Source organism: Gorilla gorilla, chromosome 13, assembly GCF_029281585.2.
Source record: "Gorilla gorilla gorilla isolate KB3781 chromosome 13, NHGRI_mGorGor1-v2.1_pri, whole genome shotgun sequence".
In the NCBI taxonomy this organism is placed as follows: domain Eukaryota; kingdom Metazoa; phylum Chordata; class Mammalia; order Primates; family Hominidae; genus Gorilla; species Gorilla gorilla.
The window spans coordinates 26,318,622-26,342,251 of NC_073237.2; the positions used below are offsets into that span (position 1 = coordinate 26,318,622).

Below are 23,630 nucleotides of genomic sequence, written 5' to 3' on the forward strand. Positions count from 1 at the left end.
AAGAAAAGAAAAGAAGAGGCTCCATGGAGAAGGTGGCTGGGAAACTATGGTGGGGTGGAAAATATATACTTATAATCACTCTCCACTTTCCAAAAACTACATTAAAGACTTTTTCCCACCCCACATCTATAATAGCCCCATGTACGATAGCCACCTTTTTGAAAGAGATGTCATAAACTGACTAGAGATAATGGCTAAGAAACAAGTTGCCACTTTCTTATCAATGATGGCATGGCATAACCCAGGCATTGTAAACAATTCCTGGATAGTGCTAAGAGTTTTAGATGGAGTTTCCTAAACATGCCTAGGATTTCTACAACCATCCTCTAAACCCTCCTTTTCCCTAGGCAAAAAAAGCATCTTTTTCATAACTTTCTGGCCAGTGTCACTGTATACTTCTCATTATAAGATGCACAGGAGAGTTCTGTGTTCAATAACAGATAAATCAACACATTAGTTATGCTTTCAGGTGATGTCAATCCACAAGTCTAAGACAAAGGTTTCCCTTATCTTTTAGGCAATTCCCTCTTTTGAAAGTCAAACGTCTGAAAGTAAAGTGATAGGGTTACCTATGAGAAAGTTCCATTTCTAGAAAACTAAAAACATTCTTAAATCCCCCGTTAAATGTTAAAGAAGTGTCCTGGCACCTGGGTTGAGGAGAGGCAGCTACTAGTGCAGAGGGGCACAGACATGGAGGAGTGGCCCCTACCCTTCCTCTGACCCTCCTCCTGAGGCCTTCAGTCTTTACACACATGGGTGTTTACATCACAGGGGTGGGGAAAATGGATCTGTCCTGGACTGAATAGGTTCTCGAACACACATGTGACCCTTAGTGAAGGTCCCCTAGCAGAGGACTGGCTGCTGCCACAATCCAGAGCCACTCAGGGCTGGAGGAACAGGAAGACAGTAAGGAAAGCACTGTTGGGAATCTCAAAAGGAATACAATGAGATCACTCAAAATCATGAGACATAAGAGGCTCACCGCTGCATAGAAAAAGCAGTTTCAGAGTGCTCCTGTATATAATATAAAAGTGGGAGTTCTTATAAGTTGAATGTTTGAGAGTAATATTGTTTCTCTCTCTCTCTGCACAAAGATCAGCAGCACCATACCAGCATATGGATCACACAGAACTAATCTCTCTCTGTCCTGTCTAATCAGCCCCAAAAGTGAAGGCAGAGCTCTCAGGATGTCACAGAAAAACATAACAGACCCTGGCTAGTCTCAAACCTGGTTTTCCTGAGGCTCTTCAAATTGGAAAGTATGTAGAGCCAGTATGAATTCTCTGAGCTACCCAGACAAGGGTTTCTCAACCTTGGCACTATTGACATCTGACCTGGATAACTGTTTGTTGTGAGGGGCTCTTCTGTGCATTGAAGGATGTTTGGCAGCATCCCTGGCCTCTACCCGCTAGATGGCATTAGTACACACACACAAACCCCAGTTACGACAACCAAAAATGTCTCTAGTCACTGCCAAATGCCCCCTGAGTGCCAAAATCACTCCTGGTTGAGAACTGACCTAGACCAATACTTCTGAAGCTTTACTAACCACATGAACCACTTGGAGATTTGACACAGATTCCGATTCAGTAGGTCTGAGGTGAGGCCTGAGAGTCTTCGTGGCTAAAAAGCACCTGGATGCTGCTGCTGCTGGTCCTAGGCCACACTTTGAACAGCAAGAATCTAGAGCACTGCTTCTCGACTCTGGCTGCGTACCACAGTCAGCTGGGAAGATTTCTAAAAATTCTCATACCTCGGCCATACCCTAGACCAACTGAATCATCATCTGTGGGGTTGAGACCTAAACATCAGAATTAAAGTTCCCAAGAAATGCCACTATACAGCCAAGGTGAGAATCTCTGATCTAGAGTGAGTAGCCTATATCCTACTCATCCCTGGGACTCAACAAAGTATGAACAGGGATTTAAGAATGAGAAAAGAGTACAAAGGAAGAAAAACTATTACTTTCCTCACTACATTCTTGATGTTGGTCATGCTTAACTTTCAGAATAACTGAGAAGATCTTTAGAGAACTGTAACACCAGGAAACAACCTCTACTATGCTTTGTTATGTTTTATGCACCAGAAAGAAAGCAAATAATTTGTATTTCCATTTCACTTTTAAGTCTGAAAATTATAGGTAGAGACGTCATAAAAGATACCATTTTAAAGACTTTTTTTCAATGATTATTGAAACTCTAAGTATGTTACTTTTTTTTTTTTTTTTTTTTTGAGACGGAATCTCACTGTGTCACCAGGCTGGAGTGCAGTGGCGTGATCTTGGCTCACTGCAACCTCTGCCTCCCAGGTTCAAGCCATTCTCCTGCCTCAGCTTCCCGAGTAGCTGGGATTACAGGCACGTGCCACCACACCCGGCTAATTTTTGTATTTTTAGTAGAAACGGGGTTTCACCATGTTGTCCTCAATCTCCTGACCTCATGATCCGCCCGCCTCGGACTCCCAAAGTGCTGACATTACAGGCATGAGCCACCGTGCCCGGCTTAAGTATGTTACTTTTAAGATTCAGATTTTTAAAGTTTGTGGATCTCATACCAATTTGTCCTGGATAAGCTGACATGCTATCTGGGATTTACTTGGAAATATCCCAGCTGGAAAGGGAAGAAGGGAGAAAGTGGTAGGATATAGATTAAATTGGCAAAATGTTATTAACTATTGGAACTGAATGATGAGAACATGTAAACTCAGTGTTGTTATACTATTCTCTCTACTTTGGTGGGTAAATTTTTCTATAATAACATTTTTTAAAATTTCAGTATCTAAAGTATAGTCTTCCATTAAAGATTATCCCAAAGAAAATGTCCTACAATTTATTTTTTCAGGTTGCTTAAATGGAAACTTCAAATTTTCACTAATGAAAGACTGAGGACCACACAAATCTTACAGCAATTCCCAAGTCTTACTATTTCCCTAAAGGCATTATCCATGAAAAAGTAAATTATACTACCATTTCCAGATACATTCTGTGTGTCTTTACTTATTACGTCATTCAGAAGAATTCCTTTATATTTTCTCCTTACTGAAAAGAATTGTGCCTTAGCAAAGCTTTGTTTAATTTTTTTAAAAAATTGCTTAAGGACTCCCCCTTGCAAGTTAAAGAACAGATAAAGCAAACATAAATCACAGGTGATAGAAGACATAGTACTGGGCCAGGAACAAAGCGAGGTACAAGTCACTTAGAGACAGCTGTGACTGCCTTGATCTCTTAAAACACACACACACACACACACACACACACACACACTAAAAACACAGGTATGATCTAGAGACTGAGCATCTGAAAGAGCCAAAATAATCCAACACCAGAAATCATGATAATGCTTTCATGGTATTTGGTTTGTCCACTTAGGGGTGACGTGACGCTGCTGTTGCTTTCAGGTGAGAAGAAAATTGCTTTGTGTTTACCTCATTTCCACAGCAGAAACCCAGTTGCATGTTAGAGAACTTTAAAGTAGTCAAAATTAGAACTCTGTCCATTCTTTGTGCACTAGTTTGTTGTTTCTTTTCTTTTCTTTTCTTTTCTTTTTTTTTTTTGAGATGGAGTCTCACTCTGTCGCCCAGGCTGGAGTGCAGTGGTGTGATCTTGGCTCACTGCAAACTCCGCCTCCCAGGTTCACACCATTCTCCTGCCTCAGCCTCCCAAGTAGCTGAGACTACAGGCATCCGCTACAACGCCCGGCTAATTTTTTGTATTTTTAGTAGAGACGCGGTTTCACTGTGTTAGCCAGGATGGTCTCGATCTCCTGACCTCGTGATCTGCCCACCTCAGCCTCCGAAAGTGCTGGGATCACAGGCATGAGCCACCGTGCCCGGCCAGTTGTTTCTTAATTATTTTTTCACTGTAATTCTTCTTCATCCATGTTTTAAGTATGGAGTGTTCATTTTTAAAGAAGATATCTAGCACACATCAGGACTGTGTGGAAATCATATGTAAATATTTTTTAAATGCAATATTTGTACCCATAATAAAATCACAGGTCTGAAAATGCTATACTATTTTTCATGTACTGACAAAATAAAGAACAATGAAACAAAAGATACTACTCTCAAATTGGTGCTGTATTTTTTTTCTTTTTCTTTTTTTGAGATGGAGTTTAGCTCTTGTCGCCCAGGCTGGAGTGCAGTGGTGTGATCTCAGCTCACTGCAACCTCTGCCTCCCGGGTTCAAGTGATTCTCGTGCCTCAGCCTCCCGAGTAGCTGGGATTACAGGCACGTGCCACCACACCCGGCTAATTTTTGTATTTTCAGTAGAGATGGGGTTTCACCACATTGGCCAGGCTGGTCTCAAACTCCTGGCCTCAAGTGATCCTCCCACCTCGGCCTCCCAAAGTGCTTGGATTACAGGCGTGAGCCACTGTGCCCAGCCCATGCTGTATTTCTTACCAGTGAAATTAAATCCTCCATTGTTTGCCTGTTGTTTCTGTGATGTACAGAAAGTTCTGTTACGCAATCATCATCGAGGTGAATAAACTACAAAAAAAAATTATGCACTTTATTAACAAAAAATTACAAATATATTCATTGTTTTCACATTTTAAAATCAGTATAATTACTTTATACAATCAAATATCATTATGTAAAACATGAATCTGTCAATTTCTTGGGGAAGAATCAATATTCTCTATAATCTTTTAAGAAGTAAGCATATTCCAGCAAGCATTTCAAGAAGATGTGCTCTTTCCCAACTCTTTATCCTCATCATCATCTGAGCAACTGTTGTTAAAGTTCGGTTGTACAATGCCGGGCACAATAGTTCACACCTGTAATTCTAGCATTTTGGGAGGCTGGGGCAGGCAGATCACCTGAGGTCAGGAGTTTGAGACTGGCCTGGCCAGCATGGTGAAACCCCATCTCTACTAAAAATACAAAAATTAGCCAGGCGTGGTGGCGAGCATCTGTAATCCCAGCCACTTGGGAGGCTGTGGCACAAGAATCACTTGAACCCAGGAGGCGGAGGCTGCAGTGAGCTGACACTGTGCCACTGCACTCCAGCCTGGGCAACAGAGCGAGACTCTGTCTCAAAAAAAAAAAAAAAAAAAAAAAAAAAGTTCTGTTGTACAGCCCAGGGACTGTATACTCCCCTTCCCTACCACAAGACCTGCATTGGTATTTTCATCAAAGAGCAGCCACCTAGGCATCTAAAATCAGTGGCTATACAACAGACTGGTAAAAGAGTGATTCAAACTTGTAGAGCACAGGGTACCTCAGGTTATGTTTATGTTTAGCACAATTCAAGGAGCCTTTACGATGGTGCCATAGATGCCACACGATCGTTATTTTGCTGAACCACAACTTTAAAAAAGAATATAAGTAAGAGCCTCTACACAAAATTCATTTTGCTTAAGGACAGAAATTATCCAAATAATCCCTACATGACGGTACCTCACTAAAGGTAGGGCTGGAAATGGGTTCTCAGAACCAAGCAAGGATCACTGAGAACAAAAAGGCAGGAATCAGGAATAGCCTGGCCTGGACCTAGAAGGGAGCTCAGAAGATTACACGGGAAGAGAAGCAGAGGAATACAACTTTAAAGTTCATCTTTCCAACATAACTCTCTTAGGCCAGGTGCGGTGGCTCACGCCTGTAATCCCAGCACTTTGGGAGGCCAAGGTGGGTGGATCATCTGAGGTCAGAAGTTCGAGACCAGCCTGATCAACATGGAGAAACCCCGTCTCTACTAAAAATACAAAATTAGCCAGGCGTGGTGGTGCATGCCTGTAATCCCAGCTACTCAGGAGGCTGAGGCAGGAGAATCGCTTGAACACAGGAGGCGGAGGTTGTGGGGAGCTGAGATCAAGCCATTGCACTCCAGGCTGGGCAACAACAGTGAAACTCCATCTCCAAAAAAAAAAAAAAAAAATCTCTCTTTATGGCAGCCCGAGTGAGGGATGCTTTATGTTCTGCTTAAAGGCCTCCTCTCCAGGGTACACAGAACAGCTGGAATGGTTAGCATCTCCCTCCTGCTGCCTGAGGTCTGTCTCCCTGTGATCTCTGTCCACTGGGAATTGGTACAACCTGATGGCTAACAGCCTTGGGAATTAGACAGACCTAGTTTTAATTGCAACAGGACTTAATAACCATGTGGCCTTGAACATGACCACACCTCTGAGTCTCAGTTTCATCATCTGCTAGAGAGAGATGGTACGTGCCCTGCAATATATGCAACATAGAGCAAGCGCCTAGTACAACATCTCAACAGAGTAGGCCCTCAAAAACTGGTTATTTTCACCAACAGTCATAATTCTATTTCCTCTGTGATAAAAGAGCCTTTCAGAAATTTGCGTATTCCTATTATAAGCAACCTTTCCTCTGCAAGTCTTCCGTTTTCTAGTTCCGCCAACCTCCACTTTAATGATTAACTCCCCTTACTATTCTGGCCCTTTCTTTAGATCACACTCCAGGTTGATACTACACATCAAAGTGAGGTATTCAGAACCAAACATAACATGAAAGAGAGGTCTGCCCAGCACAGGCAGGGCAATATCATGAGCTTCCCTTGTTTTGAACATCACACTTGTAACAACAAGCTCAAGAGAAAGTCAGGCTGCCATCATGAAAAGAAACAGTAAAGACAAATTTTTCCCCTCAATTCATACGCTGAAAACTAATCACTAGTGTAATAGTATAAGGAGGTTGGGCCTTTGGGAGGTGAGTAGGTCACGAGTGGGCTCTGCCCTCATCAATGGGGTTATTACACTTATAAAAGAGGCCCCAGGCCAAAGTACGATGGCTCATGCCTGTAATCCCAGGGCTTTGGGAAGCTAAGGTGGGAGGATCACTTGAAGCCAGGAGTTGGAGACTGGCCTGGGCAATACAGCAAGACTCCATTACTACAAAAAAATATTCAAAAATTAGCCAGGTGCAATGGCTCACATGCGTAGTCCTAGCTACTCAGGAGGCTGAGGTGGGAGGATCACTTGAGCCCAAGAGTTCAAGGTTACAGTGAGGTATGATCAAGCCACTGCACTCCAGCCCAGGTAAAATAATGAGACCCTATCTCTTTAAAAAAGAAAAAGAAACAGAAAAGAAAAGAAAGAAAAGAGGCTCCAGAGGCCTTTCCCCTTTCTCCCCTTCCACCATGTGAGGACATAGCAAGAAAGAGCCATTCTATGAACCAGAAAGTGGGCCCTCATCAAACACCAAATCTGCTGGTGCCTTGATCTTTTTTTTCTTTATTTTTACTCTCCAGAACTCTAGCTCTATGATGCCGTGATCTTGAACTTCCCAACCTCCAGAACTGCAAGAAATAAATTTCTGTTCTCTCTAAGCCACTCAATTTATGGTATTTTGTCACAGCAGCTCAAACAGACCGACACAGCCTTGCATTATTGACTGGTATAAGCACAACCTCATGGGTTACAAAGTAGAGACCACAAAGGTTTATATTAGTGGTACTGTGAAAGTCCAAAGTGCTAAGAATAAGTTTTCATTGTGCTGCTTTGACTATGACCGCTCCTAGAACTGTAGATTTCCCCTCAAGATGGTCTCAACCTCAGAAACCTAGACACCTTAATACCTGGTATCCTCTTGTTGATGTCAACACTGCTCAAGCAAGAAAATAAATTTTTGAGGTTCCCTCCATCATCTTAAGTGTAAAAAAAAAATGTTTTTTTAACTGTAAAAGAACCCCTCTCTCCCGCAGCCTCCTGCCTGTACCTTTACCACAAGGCATATGTGTGAGAAAGGCAGGAGATGGAAGAAGGAGGTTCTACCATCTCTGCTGGGCTCCTGAACTGGAAACAATGAAATGAGTGTGGTAGAAAAGATACCAATGGTCTAAAAAACATGATTAATCTCAAACTGTGTCTTCCAAAGAGGATCAATACTTAAAGCGCTCTGAATCCTCAGCCACACATACTCAAATTAAGTACAAAACTGCATACCAAAAGCTAGCCAATTATTTTGGATTATCCGTGCCTACTACATTTCCTGTTCGCCAGGGCAGAAAATGAAACTGACTATAATTTCTATTTGATACAATACTTGGGTACCAGAACTATGTATGAAAATGGTAGGAGGAGATCATGCATAGAGTTACAGAACAGACAGCATCTATACCTTAAACATTCAAGGAAATCTGAATTTTTTTTAATAGTTCACTCTTGATGAAACACAACACTGAAAGAGAAAAGCAAATCCTTCAAAAAGCAACAACAATCCATTATGCCTCTCCTGTATATAATTCATTTGATCCTGTAACAGCTCTGCAAGGCAGGCAAAAGAGATTAATGATACAACATGTAAAGGTACTCTATAAATGGAAAAACATGACCCAAACACACAGATTGACATTAGAATACCCATATTAGGGGTGACAAAATGAAGACTCAGAAAAGTTACTGTGATCTGCCTAAGACTGGCATTTTTCATTCCTAGCCCCAGGTTTTCCTGCCATAACACAATGCCACCTCTCCATCACTCTGATCCAGTAGCTACTTCAATAGACACCAGATAAGCAATGCTCGCCACAAAGGCTGCAAATACACAGGACGTGGGCCCTGAGCTTGAATCAGCAAGCCTATCAGATCCATTCCATTCCAGAACCCTTCGGTGTGGGTTTAAATCCTGGTTCTACACTTACTCGTTGTTTGACCATGGGCAAGTTACTTAATGATTCTGTGTCTCAGTTGCCTCATCTGCAAAAGGGGGCAATAATAGTACCTTCTTCGGAGGATTGGTGTACAGATTAAATGGATTAAATGAGTTAAAACAACATAAAGCCTATAGGATAGTGCCTGACTCTTAAAGGTACTATCCTAACAGTTCTACCTATATTTTACCACAGTATAATATACAGAGAGCCCTTACTATAATAGTACACTATTCTACTCTATGTGCTCAATAAATAGTAGCAATTATTAAATTAAGAGGTAAGGGAGGCTGGGCATGGTGGCTCACATCTGTAACCCCAGAACTTTGGGAGGCTGAGGTCGGCGGATCACCTGAGGTTGGGAGTTAAAGACCAGCCTGACCAACATGGATAAACCCCGTCTCTACTAAAAATACAAAATTAGCCGGGCGTGGTGGCGCATGACTGTAATCCCAGCTACTCGGAAGGCTAAGGCAGGAAAATCGCTTGAACCCAGGAGGAAGAGGCTGCGGTGAGCCGAGATCACGCCACTGCACTCCAGCCTGGGCAACAAGAACGAAACTCCATTTCAAAAAAACAAACAAAAAAAAAGATGTAAGGGAAACTGTATACTCTTTTGGAACACTCATAACTTTATATATTTTACTTTATACCGTGTCCCAAATAAAAAAAAACTCTTGGGGTTGTAGAAAGCAGACTTTCTTCATTTTGGCATCTAACACAAACAGTAATGTATTCTATCCTATTAGGATCATGGCTGAGAAGATGTGCAAAGCCCTCCGCACATGGAGAAATGATGACCCCCAATGGCTGAACACAGGCATTTGCACCACCCACTCTCTCCACCTCACAAGGGGCACATCACAGCTTCCCTGGTTCTGCTGCTACACTGCTCAGACGCTTGCACATTCTGCTTTTCTTAGGATCTTGGTGTGGCTGCTGTTAGAATTATGTTGTATTTGCTCAATAGATATTAAAGATGTCATGTAGGGCTGGGGGAATTTAGATAACAGAAGTTTTAGGAGTTGACAGTCATAGGAGAATCAGGAGTGATTTCAGCTCAGGCCACATGGCCCATTAATAGTGGGCAGAACAGTGAGAAAGGGCTTGGAGCAAGTATAGTCTATCTTTCCAAGACGAGCTGGCTACTGGGAAGGATATTTACATTGGTGTGATTATTCCAGAAAGCAAATACCCCACAGCTCTACCAATTCTATGCTGTGGCATATCTGAGACACACCTCTAAGCTATTCTGTTGATTCATGCACATGTCCTAGTCCACTGCAAAAGTTTTAGTGAGATATCAGAGAATATCCCCAATTATCTGGAAACACTATTAAAATACTTCTATTTTTTCTAATTACATATCTGTGTGAGGCTGTATTTTCTTCATTTGTTTCAATCAAAATGACGTTATCAAAACAGGCTAAATGCAGAAGCACATGAGTTGTCTTCTAATAAGACAGACTTCAAAGAAATTGGCAAAGATGTAAAGCAATGCCACTCTTCTCACTAAATTTATATCTTAAATAGTTGCTTTTCATTTTTCCGTTCCCTTATCTATAAATAGGGAATAAAAATTGTACAACCTTGAAAGATACACCTTCCATAGTGGCTCTGGGCTTTGTCACATGGCTTGCTTTGGCCAGTGGGACATTAGTAAGTACAATGCAAGCAGAAGCTTGAAAAATGCTAGAGCATTAGGGCTTATCCTCTTTCTTCTTTTGAAATCTAGTTGCTGGCCGGGTGCAGTGGCTCATGCCTGTAATCCCAGCACTTTGGGAGGCCGAGGCAGGCGGATAACAAGGTCAGGAGATCGAGACCATCCTGGCTACCATGGTGAAACCCCGTCTCTACCAAAAACACAAAAAATTAGCCAGGTGGTGGCAGGCACCTGTAGTCCCAGCTACTCGGGAGGCTGAGGGAGGAGAATGGCATGAACCCGGGAGGCGGAGCTTGCAGTAAGCAGAGATCGTGCCACTGCTCCAGCCTGGGTGACAGAGTGAGACTCGGTCTCAAAAAAAAAAAAAAGAAAGAAAGAAAGAAAGAAAGAAATCCAGTTGCTACATAAAAAAGTCCAGGTTAGCCTGATGGACACATGTGGCCCAGGAAACAGCCAGTCTTTCTAGTGAGGCTTGGACCATTCAGCCCAGTTACAAGATGACTGTAGCCACCACCCCGGGTAAGGCCTACGTAAGAACGGCCCAGCTGAACCCAGCCCAAATATCTGGTCCACAGAACTGTAAATTATTACTGTTTTTTTTTAATTTATTTATTTTTTTGAGGCGGAGTTTCGCTCATGTTGCCCAGGCTGGAGTGCAATGGCACAATCTTGGCTCGCTGCAACCTCCGCCTCACAGGTTCAAGTGATTCTCCTGCCTCAGCCTCCCGAGTAGTTGGGATTATAGGCATGCACCACCACGCCCAGCTGATTTTGTATTTTTAGTAGAAACAGGGTTTCTCCATGTTGGTCAGGCTGGTCTCAAACTCCCAACCTCAGGTGATCCACCTGCCTCGGCCTCCCAAAGTGCTAGGATTACAGGCGTGAGCCACCGCGCCCAACCAAATTATTGTTTTAAGCCACTAAATTTCAGGGTAGTTTTTAATGCAGCAATAACTAATACACAAAATATCCAAGTCCTATAGTAATATCCATATTTTTACCAAGTGGCCATTTGTTTGAAAAAAAGCATTTTTAAGGCCAGGCACAGTGGCTTATGCCTGTAATCCCAGCACTTTGAGAGACCGGGGCAGGCGGGTCAGGCGTTCAAGACCAGGCTGGCCAATACAGTGAAACCCCGTCTCTACTAAAAATATAAAAATTAGCCGGGCATGGTGGCACATGCCTGTAGTCCCAGCTACTCGGGAGTCTGAGGCAAGAGAATCACTTGAACCCAGGAGGCGGAGGTTGTGGTGAGCCGAGACTGCGCCATTGCACTCCAGCCTGGGCATCAGAGCGAGACTCCATCTCAAAAAAAAAAAAAAAAAGCATTTTTTAAAAACAATGTAGAAATAGTATTTTTTAAATTGTTTAAACTTAAATAACACTTGGTGTTGTTTATGTTTTTTACATATACGCATATTAGACCAGTTCTCAAAGCACGGTCTGCAGATGCCTGAGAGTCTCCAAGGTCAAACTATTTTTATAATAATATTATTTTTCATTTTTCAAAGTGTTGACATTTGTATGGATGGTACGAATGCAGTGATAAAAATTGCTGGCAGCTGGGTGCAGTGGTTCATGCCTGTAATCTCTGCATTTTGGGAGGCCAAGGCAGGCGGACCACCTGAGGCCAGGAGTTCAAGACCAGCCTGGCCAACATGGTGAAATCCCATCTCTACTAAAAATACAAAAATTGGCCAAACATTGTAGCAGGCAGCTGTAATCCCAACTAATCGGGTGGCTGAGGCAGGAGAATTGCTTGAAACTGGGAGGCGGAGGTTGTAGTCAGCCAAGATCGTGCCATTGCACTCCTGTCTGGGCGATAATAGCGAGATTCCCTCTCAAAAAAATAAAAAATTAAAATTAAATAAATAAATTGCTGGCACCTTAGTATGAATCAATGCAGTGGCACCAAACTGTACTAAAATATTGTATTCTTTGTCATATACCCATAGTTCGAAAAGAAGCCAGTTTCAATTAAGAATTTCCTTGATAAACCAGTAAAAGATATTAATTTTATTACATGTTTACTTTGAGTACATGTTTTTAATACTCTGTGTGACTAAATAGGAAGTAGCATAATGTACTTCTACAATACCAAAGTTTGATAGCTGTCTCAAGGAAAAGCACCTGTATGACTGAATTATGAGCTCAATTAGCCATTTTTTTTTCTTTTTCTTTTGAGATGGAGTCTCACTCTCCTCCCGGGTTCAAGCTATTCTCCTGCCTCAGCCTCCTGAGTAGCTCGGATTACAGGTGTGTGCCACCACGCCCAGCTAATTTTTCTATTTTTAGTAGAGACAGAGTTTCACCATATTGGTCAGGCTGGTCTCGAACTCCTGACCTCATAATCCACCCGCCTGGGATCCCAAAGTGCTGGGATTACAGATGTGAGCCACCGCACCCAGCCTCTTTACTTTTCTTTTTGAAACAGTCTCGCTCTGTCACCCAAGGCTGGAGTGTGGTGGCGCTCTTAGCTCACTGCAACCTCTGCCTCCCGAGTTCAAGCAATTCTTCTGCCTCAGCCTCCTGAGAACCTGGGATTATAGGCACTACCATGCCAGCTAATTTTTTGCATTTTTAGTAAAGACGGGGTTTTACCATGTTGGCCAGGCTGGTCTGGAACTCCTGACCTCAAGTAATATGCCTGCCTCAGCCTCCCAAAGTGCTGGGATTACAGGTGTGAGCTACCGTGCCTGGCCTAATTAGCCATTTTTTTCAAAGAACACCATTTTGATGAGAAAGAACACGGACTAACTATAGTTATTTAGACTTAAATGTTCAGCAGACATTTTCTCAAAAATGAACCAAGGGAACTTGTCAGTTCAAGGAAAATGACATATTTGTTGTCAATGATAGAATTTTAGCTTTTAAGCAAAAATTAGAATTTTGAAAACTTTTATTTGCCACCATGATCTTGAGTGCTTTCCAATAGTTAAAGACTTTTCTACTGAGATCAGTAGTGATTTTAAGGAATGTGATTTAATGTTGTATAACGAAATGTGTTAACATTTGGAAGATTTGCATAACTCAGCAAACCAGTGTTTTCCAAATAACCAATGCATCATGTTATGTGGGGAAAAGATCCAATGGACAGAACAATGGATTTTATGGAATGCAGTACAAAATTTCATTGATATGGCTTCAGATTCCACATGCAATTACCCTTTAAGAAACTACCATTTTTCAAGTTTTAATGGGCTATCAGAAACTGTCTGAAAGGCTATTAAAATTTTTCGTCCTTTTCCTATTACATATCTGTGTGAGGCTGCATTTTATTCCTTGTCTTCAATCAAAACAACCTATCAAAACAGACTGAACACAGAAGCAGGTGGCTATACAGGTGTCTTCTACTAAGCCAGACTTTAAAGAAATTTGCAAAGTTGTAAAACAATGTCATTCTTTTTGCTAAATTTATTTTGTAAATGGTTATTCTTCATAAAAATATTTGTGTTAATATGCAATAGTTTTATCATGTTAGTTTTTAATGAATAAATAAATATTAAGAGTATAAAGGGATCCTCAAACTAAAAAGTTTGAGAACTACTGTACCCTCATAACTTATCTGGGAAGTAGAACTGGTTTAACCTACTTTTTACAGATGAATAAATAGGTTCTGCAAAGTTAAGTAACTTGTCCAAGATTCCCAGAGCACTGTGACTGACTGCACATGAGAAACACCTGGGAGCTTTTAAAAACTCCCATTAAGTGTTCTGGGATGGGGAGCAGGCATTTCTTTTTAAGGTCCCAGGTAATTCTCATTTGCAGATGGGGTTAAGGAACCATCGTCCATTAGGTTACAAGTCTCCCAAACACCAATCTGATTAATATATTTTCTTGTATATTTAGACCACGTCATTGTAGGTTCTGAATTCACCCAAAGACCACACAAACTCAAAAAAAAAAAAAAATTCTACTGGATTTCATTTTACTTACAGGATTCTTGCTTTGCCACTCAACAGGATAGTTGTAATCTTGCATGATCCAGGGATGGTTCAATAGATTTTTCATAGAAATCCGTTTCTTTGGGTCCACCTAGTGGCCATTAAAAAGTAGCTAGAGATTAACATTTCAAATAGAGAACATAGAACACCTTTCCTCCTGAAAACTAAAAATGCATCAGAACAGATGTAAACTTTATCATCACAAAAATGCTGTCAAAGACTTTAAAATGGCCTTGGAAGAAATTCTTTTAAAAAGGCAACAGAGGCAAGAAAACTATAGCAACCAACACAGGCTTAGAAGATAAATGTTTAACAAACATGAACTTCATTGGTATGGACATTATTCATGAAGTTCAGTCAATCTATTGTATGATGTAATAGTCTTTTGCTGGAAAACCTATTCACGGGAAATATTCACCAATTTAACATTCAAGCAGCCACAATGCAGGGCATTCATACTGAATATGCAATCTCTACCTCCAATGAGCTTACAATCACACAGAACAAGTTGAAAAGCACACCTTTCCATTTGTAATTTTCAAATGTAAGAAGAGAAAAATTAATCAACAAAGATTAAGGTTATTTTGGAGTCTAGAAGAAAGAGTAAGGCATTTTCAATCTCATTACGGAGATTTGGTGGTCTGGCCCTACTTAATCAAGGTGAGTGAGCCTGAGGTAAATTTTGAATAAAAGATGGAGATGACTTAATAGATGAAAAAACCAGAAGATATTTTGAATACATAATGAAAAAAAAAATTGCACTAAGAAGATACTCATATTTTCAAAGTGTTTCCTATCAATCTCATTTTGTCCTTATAACACTACATAGCAGTGAGGCCAGGCTCAGAACCCCCATTTTATAGATCAGATTAGGTGATACATTGATTAATTGGTAGAGTGCTTACCTAGGCTTCAGCACTCCTATCTTTCACCCTCAGAGGCTCATTCCAATAAATCTGTGGTTCTCAAAGTGTGGCCCCAAGACCTGCAGCATCAGCATCTTCTGGGAGCTTGTTAGAAATGCAAAATTTCAGTCCTGCCTCAGATCTATTGAATTACACACTCTGGGGCTGGAGCCCAGCCATCTGTATTTTAACAAGCCCGGGGTAATTTTGATATCTGCTGAAGTTTGAGAACCACTGCACTAGGTAACAGGGCCCATTCAATAGTACATCAACTCATTCAAGTATTTATTCAGTATCTACTAACATACTTAATGAGCAAGAGTTGGGAAAAGGCGGGATGCCGTGGCTCATACCTGTAATCCCAGCACTTTGGGAGACAGAGACAGGCAGAACGCTTGAGCTCAGGATTCGAAACCAGCCTGGGCAACATAGCGAAACCCCATCTCTACAAAAAATACAGTTTGCTGAAAGTAATTATAAGGAATGAAATGATAAATAAAATTTAAAAACAACCCAAAAAAAAGAAAACTAAAGAAAGAACACAAAAAATTAGTCAGGTGTGGTGGTGTATACCAGCGGTCCCAGTTACTTGGGAGGCTGAAGTAGAACTATCACTTGAGCCTGGGGGTCAAGGCTGTAGTGGGCCAAGATCATACGACTGCACTCCAGCCTGGGCGACAGAGTAAAACCCTGTCTATAAAATTTTTTTTTAAAAAAAGAGGTCAGGCTGGGCATGGTGGCTCACACCTGTAATCCCAGTACTTTGGGAGGCCAAGGCGGGTGGATCACCTGAGGTCAGGAGTTCAAGACTAGCCCGGACAACATGGTGAAACCCCATCTCTACTAAAAGTACAAAAATTGGCCAGGCATGGTGGCACATGCCTGTAATCCCAGCTACTTGGGAGGCTGAGGCATGAGAACCACTTGAACCTGGGAACCCAGGAAGCAGAGGTTGTGGTGAGCCGAGATCACACCATTGCACTCCAGCCTGAGCAACAAAGCAAAACTCTGTCTCAAAAAAAAAAAAAGCCAGTGGCTCACACCTGTAATCCCAGCACTTTGGATTTTGAGAGGCCGAGGCAGGCAGAAAACGTGAGGTCAGGAGTTCGAGACCAGCCTGGCTAACATAGTGAAACCTCGTCTCTACTAAAAATACAAAAACTAGCCAGGCATGGTGGCGCATGCCTGTAGTACTAGCTACTCAGGAGGCTGAGGCAGGAGAATTACTTGAAGCTGGGAGGCAAAGGTTGCAGTGAGCCAAGATCATGCCACTGCACTCCAGCCTGGGCAACAGAGGGAGACTCCATCTAAATGAAAAAAAAAAAAAAAAAAAAAAGAGCTGGGGCCGGGTGTAGAGGCTCACGCCTATAATCCCAGCACTTTGGAAGGCTGAGGCAGGCAGATACCTTGAGGTCAGGAGTTCGAGACCAGCCTGGCCAACATGGGAAAACTCTGTCTCTACTAAAAATACAAAAATTAGCCAGGCATGGTGGTTCACACCTGTAATCCCACCTACTCGGAAGGCAGAAGCAGAAAAAGCACTTGAACCCAGAAGGCGAAGGTTGCAGTGAGTCAAGATCACGCCACTGCACTCCAACCTGGGGGTTTCTAAGGAGTGAGACTCTATCTCCATCAATCAATCAATCAATTAATAATTTGGGAATAAAAGAGAGTGGAACAAGAACTAGTTAGAGAAAACAGAAAATTTGCTAAGTAAGAAAAACCACACCAGCTATGACATATGGTAGGTGTCTAAGATAAGCTGGGTTTACAACATAATTAAGAAAGGATCTAATAGAGGATATTTTCAAGGTAGATATGAGTGGGATTTTTTTCAAGCTAATAGGAAATGATGTAGCACCACAGATTATCTTAAAAGTTGAACCAAACAATTACAATAGACTTCTATTATTTAAAAATAAAGTTTACCTGCAGCATTTGTTGAAGAAGCAGAATGCTACTGGGAGAGAGCCACTTGGGAACATCATATTTTCCTCTCTACAAAAACAAAACATTTAAGAGATGCAGGTTCAATCAGCCTTGACACAAATTCCTTAGGTAATAACATGCTGGAGGTTTACTTTTAAGCTTGAAGACTTCACCCAACTACAATACTTGGTAAACATTATTAACTAAAAAAAATCAATTTCTTGGCTGGGCGTGGTGGCTTACACCTGAAGTCCCAGCACTTTGGGAGGTCAAAGCAGGCAGATCACCTGAGATCAGGAGTTCAAGACCAGCCTGGCCAACGTGGTGAAACACTGTCTCTACTAAAAATACAAAAATTAGTCAGTCGTGGTGGCAGGCACCTGTAATCCCAGCTACTCAGGAGGCTGAGGCAGGAGAATCGCTTGAACCCAGGAGACGGAGGTTGCAGTGAGCCGAGATCGTGCCACTGCACTCCAACCTGGGTGACAGAGCGAGACTCCATCTCAAAAAAAAAAAAAAAAAAAAATCAATTTCTTGCCTTAAAGAACAAAATCGGGCATATTAAATACTATCATTGCCTCTAAATTATCCACGTATCAGAGAAGGGCTAGAGCCCTTCAGAACATAACAGTAGGAAACAAAAATGTCATACGGCTTTGGAATCGGTAGTATTAAATGGACAGTAAGTATACACTGTAGTCTATTTTTGTACTGCTGAAACAATTATTAGTTTATAATTTCAGAGCAATTATCAGTTGACAAAATGAAGCAGCAGAAAAGCATATTTGGTGACAGTACATAGGCAATGGTTAAAAACAGGTCATCCACAAAACAGAATTCACAATCTTTGAGGAAAACTAGTGAAAGCCACTTTCTAAGATAAATACCTCTTTTAGGACTAAAAGAGACTAAGAAGGCAAATGTATACAACCTAGTATACTCAGAAATTATGGCCACCAAGTCATCAAAGATAAGATCAGGGACTTGGCTAAATACTAATACGTGATAGAATATCTCTTACAAACTTACCACACACATCCTCTCTCCCAATTCAGAGGAAGCAATACAACAGTTTCTCACAGCAGAAATCACATTGTTTAATGATGCTAAGATAACAGGTTAATTATTTGAGAGAAATTGATTGAACTGTAATTCACAGAACATACCAAAATTAATTCCACCCAGATTAAATGAAAATACAAAACCAGGCTGGGTGTGGTGGCTCACACCTGTAATTCCAGCACTTTGGGAGGCCAAGGCAGGTGGATCACGAGGTCAGGAGTTCAAGACCATCCTGGCTGACACAGGGAAACCTTGTCTCACTAAAAATACAAAAATTAGCTGGGCGTGGTGGCGGGCGCCTGTAGTCCCACCTACTAGGGAGGCTGAGGCAGGAGAATTGCTTGAACTCAGGAGGCAGAGGTTGCGGTGAGCCCAGATCGTGTCACTGCAGCACTCTAGCCTGGGCGATAGAACAAGACTCCGTCTCAAAAAAAAAAAAAAAGAAAGAAAATACAAAACCATAAGAGTACTTAAAGAAAGCATGAGTGATTATTTTTAGAATCTTTCTAGACATGACAGCAAAGCCAACAACTATAAAGAGTAATATATGACAAAATTAACGTTTGGTATTTCTGTATAACAAAACATCATTGGCCGGATGTGGTGGCTCACGCCTGTAATCCCAGCACTTTGGGAGGCCGAGGCAGGTGGATCACGAGGTCAAGAGATCAAGACCATCCTGGCCAACATGGTGAAACCCCGTCTCTACTAAAAATACAAAAATTAGCCAGACGTGGTGGCGCACACCTGTAGTCCCAGCTACTCAGGAGGCTGAGGCAGGAGAATTGCTTGAATCCGGGAGGTGGAGGTCGCAGTGAGCTGAGATTATGCCACCGCACTCCAGCCTGCCAATACAGCAAGATTCCGTCTCAAAAAAAAAAAAAATTCATTAACAAAGTTAACAACAAATTGAGAAAAAGCCTTTTCCAAAGGTCACAGGCAACTGTCACTGACTACTGCTGACTCCCAGAGAGCTGGCTAGAGTATCTAAAACCCCTCCTTCCCAGTGATAGGCATGGAGCCCAGGCAGCAGTGAGCCTTCAGGTTGGGGTCCAGTTGGCCATACATGAGCCTTGGTAGGGAGAAATAAATTCAAGGCTTCATTGCTACAATTCAAAAACAAACTCTGAGCCGGGCACAGTGGCTCATGCCTGTAATCCCAGCACTTTGGAAGGCTGAGGTCAGGAGTTTGAGACCAGCCTGACCAACATGGTGAAATCCCGTCTCTACTAAATACAAAATATTAGCCAGGCGTGGTGGCGCATGTCTGTAAGCCCACCTACTCAGGAGGCTGAGGCAGAAAAATCACTTGAACCCGGGAGGTGGAGGTTGCAGTGAGCCGAGATTGTGCCATTGTACTCCCAGCCTGGGCAACAAGAGTGAAACTCCGTCTCAAAAACAAAACAAACAAAAAAGACTTTGTCAGTTTCTGTCTCTGGCAAGTGTTAAGGTGCCCTGGCAAGGGATAAATAAGAATGGGCTCTCAGGCTGGGCACAGTGGCTCACGCCTGTAATCCCAGCACTTTGGGAGGCTGAGGTGGGCGGATCACCTGAGGTCGGAAGTTTGAGACCAGCCTGACCAACATGGAGAAACCCCGTCTCTACTAAAAATACAAAATTAGCCAGGTGTGGTGGCGGGCACTTATAATTCCCAGCTACTCAGGAGGCTGAGGCAGGAAAATCGCTGGAACCTGAGAGGCAGAGGTTGCAGTGAGCCGAGATCGCGCCATTGCACTCCAGCCTGGGCACCAAGAGCAAAACTCTTGTCTCCAGAAAAAAAAAAAAGAGAGAGAGAATGGGCTCTCTGGGTAATACTGAGTGCTTTCGATAAAGGGAATAAAAATGTAATAATATTAAAAGTCATTTGTAAAATGAAAGCTACTGTTCTTCCTAGGAAACACTTGTAGGTCAGTCCATCTACTCTCATCAGAGAGGCTGATTTTTGACTCTTTCTTTTTAGATTCATTGTTTGACAATGCTTCTCTGGGACTTTTATTACTTCTTTAACATAATTGAAAGCCAGCCTGCCATAACATCTTAGGACTCTGAGTGATCCATACCTGTCTGTTTTCCCCTTCACCTTTAAGGTGGACTGATTCTGTAAGAATTATATCCTAGACAGTTCATAAGAACAGAGAACCTCAATGCTGGTACAAGTCAATGGCTTCCTCACCTATCTGCCTCCATCCTTCTGGCCGCATTCATTTACAGTTGGTGTGTGTGTGTGTGTGTGTGTGTGTGTGTGTGTGTGTGTGTGTGTGTGTGTGTGTGTGTGTGTGTGTGTGTTTGCGCTTGTGCTTGTCCTTGTCTTCTTTGTGTGTGTGTGTGTGTGTTTGCGCTTGTGCTTGTCCTTGTCTTCTTTGTGTTCCCAGACTAAACTGAGGGTCAGGCTGCTACTTCTTTTCTTTTTTTTTTTTTTTTCTTCTTGAGATGGAGTTTCGCTCTTGTTGCCCAGGCTGGAATGCAATGAGAGATCTCGGCTCACTGCAGCCTCTGCCTCCCGCGTTCAAGCAATTCTCCTGCCTCAGCCTCCAGAGTAGCTGGGATTACGGGTGCCTGCCACCACGCCCAGCTAACTTTTTGTATTTTTAGTAGAGATAGGGTTTCGCCATGTTGGTCAGGCTGATCTCGAACTCCTGACCTCAGGTGATCCGCCCGCCTCAGCCTCCCAAAGTGCTGGGATTACAGCCGTGAGCCACCATGCCCGGCCTCTCGGGCTGCTATTTCTTGCGGCCCAATAACAAGATATAGATGAACTGGGGAGGAAGAGTTTTTATTTCTGTAACCAGCCACAGGGAAAAGGCCTGGAAATTATCACCAGACCAACTCAAAATTACAAAGTTTTCCAGAGCGTATATACCTTCTAAGCTATATGCCTACGTGTAAGCGTGCATTTATCTAAAAACATAAGTGACTAACTTCTTTTAAGCTATAACTAAGGTCTGAGTCCCGAAGACCTTCTGGAGCCTCAGTAAGTTTACTTAATCTAAATGGGTCTAGGTGCTGGGGTGATTACCCTTATCTTGTATCCTGCTAAATCATAAAGGTTTGGGGAGTTCCTTTAGACTCCAGAGAAATTGTGCTTTCTTCAGACCCCAATAAAATTTGTTTCATCCTAAAAGGGTCCTGAGAAGAATTCCTTCGTTATCTTGTCATGCTTCAAGGCCCTGGAAAAGCCTAGGCAAAACTCTTGGTGGGCTCTTTGTTACATTCCAGCCTTGGTATAAGGGCACTGGCTCAATCAGCTTTTAGTGTATAACCTAGCCACTCAGTCAGTGCTGGGACAGTTGTAATGGAGGCCTGCATTAGTGAGACCTGGCCTGCCACACTTGCACTTATATTTCTAACCTAGAACCCTTATTCAGCGCATTTTGTCTTTCATTCATTTTGGAGGCCCTCTGGAGTTTGTCATAGACCAATTCCTAATTATATCATAAACAATTCTGTGATGAATGTAACCCTTCATAATTTTTTCTTTTTTTTTTTTTTGAGATGAAGTCTCATGGCACAATCTTCGCTCACTGCAACCTCTGCCTCCAGGGTTCAAGCCATTCTTCTGCCTCAGCCTACTGAGTAGCTGGGATTACAGACATGCACCACCATGCCTGGCTAATTTTTGCATTTTTAGTAGAGACAGGGTCTCATCATGTTGGCCAGGCTGGTCTCGAACGCCTGGCCTCAGGTGATCCACCCGCCTCAGCCTCCCAAAGTGCTGAGATTACAGGCATGAGCCACCTTGCCTGGCTCAAAGTTTGTTTTTGAACTATAGCAATGAAGCCTTGAATTTATTTCTCCCCTACCACGCTTCATCTACAGCCAACTGGACCCCAATCTGAAGGCTCACTCCTGCCTGGGCTCCATGCCTATCCCTGGGAAGGAGGGGTTTTAGATGCTCTAGCCAACTCTCTGGGACTCAGCAGTAGTGAGTCACAGTTGCTGCATGACTGGCCCTGACCTACTTGGCCCCACTCTCGTATCTGAGCTTTACTTTATTTCTGAGACCCAGGCTTTTCGTGATCCCAGTCCTGAGGACTTGCCTTGTTCTCTTTCTTGGCAAACTGCTTATTTGCCCGGTCTCAAATATTTCAGCTTGCTCTTGCCAGGGTCCCATAGAGAGTGGAGATCAGCTTGGAACAAAGAGCTTCCTATGTGCTGATCAAATGGCCGTGAGCTGCCTGAGTCTCTGATCACAGCCTGCTCCTAGAGTGTCCTCTATCAGCTTCACTCCCTGTACTCTGGGTGGTCTTCCCTCTGCTGTTTGCAAAGCCGTTTGCTGCTTACTCTCTGGACACTATCTGTACTGGGTTGAACAGTATCCCTCCAACTGCGCAAGAATCGATTTCTGTTGTTTTAACCCATCACTCTCCAGTATTTTGTTACAACAACCCTAGGAAGCTCATACACTATCTATGAGGGTTTAGCTGCTTCACATCACCTCCCCCATACCAGCATCTGCCCACCTCAAGGACAAGTCTGATTCCAGGTTTCAGCCCTTTCTGGTCTGTTCCAACACACAAATAACAGGCCCATAACCAGATCTATCATAATAAAAAAGACATTATGCCTTTAAATTCTGAAACTATCATAATAGGAGACATTATGCCTTTAAATTCAGAAAAGTACTCTTAACTAAAAGTAGGAGTACTCCACAGAAACCAAATGTAAAAATAAATACTCAGACCAAAGTACTAAATAAAGAGAGCTCTACCATACTGATTCCAAATTCCTCTTTGCCTTTTTATCACCCCTTTTTATCAACCTATTTTGAATTCTTAAAGTATCTTTTAATAGATTCCCCTGTGCTTTGCTATAAGCTGGCACCATGGAAGCAATCCTATCCAGAAAGAAGCAGAGAAAACAAGTGAATGAGAAGTGTGGTGTTTGGCACATTGGAACAGCAATGGATTGGAGTCATATATTATATTTGAATCCCAGTTCCGCCTCTTACTGGCTCCATGGGCTTGTAAGAGTTATTCAATCTCTCTGGCCCTGTTTCCTAAGAAAGGCTCTGAAAACAAATTGGCTAGGTTCAAATCCAGGATCTACCTCTTACTAGCTGTATGACCTTATACAAGCTATTTAGCCTTGCTGTGCTTTAGTTTCTTCATCTAAAAAAAGAAGTATAACAACAAAAATTAGCTGGGTGTGGTGGCACGTGTCTGTAGTCTCAGCTACTTGGGAGGCTAAGGCAGAAGAATCACTTGAACCCGGAAGGTGGAGGTTACAGTGAGCCGAGACCACGCCACTGCACTCCAGCCTGGGCGATAGAGTGAGACTCCATCTCAAAAAAAAAAAAAAAGAAGTATAATAACGACACCTACTGCATAGAAATTTTGCTAGGGTTCAATGATTTAGTATACATAAAGCACTTAGCGCAGTACCATGGACACAGTAAGAGCTTGATAAATGTTAGCTTCAACTGCTGCTGCTGATACTATTACTACCATTATTATTATCTGCAATACAACTAATGCCACTTACAGGATTATAAACCAACAGAATATATGTGAAAGCACTT

The 23,630-nt window shown here is 42.3% G+C and overlaps 1 protein-coding gene across 13 annotated transcripts in view; it reads right to left on the reverse strand.

The window, feature by feature from the left end:
* MELK (maternal embryonic leucine zipper kinase) overlaps positions 1-23,630 on the reverse strand; it is a 115,449-nt gene that overhangs the window by 32,468 nt on the left and 59,351 nt on the right. For 12 of the 13 annotated variants that reach the window (XM_063696237.1, XM_031014877.2, XM_031014881.2 and 9 more), the window contains 3 exons: positions 17,051-17,119; positions 14,209-14,307; positions 4,403-4,489 (listed from right to left, as the gene is read on the reverse strand). In XM_063696237.1, the coding sequence (XP_063552307.1) occupies positions 4,403-4,489; positions 14,209-14,307; positions 17,051-17,119 (255 nt within the window). The remainder of the gene's footprint in view (positions 1-4,402; positions 4,490-14,208; positions 14,308-17,050; positions 17,120-23,630) is intronic. The other variant, XM_055351552.2, reaches the window with a different exon arrangement.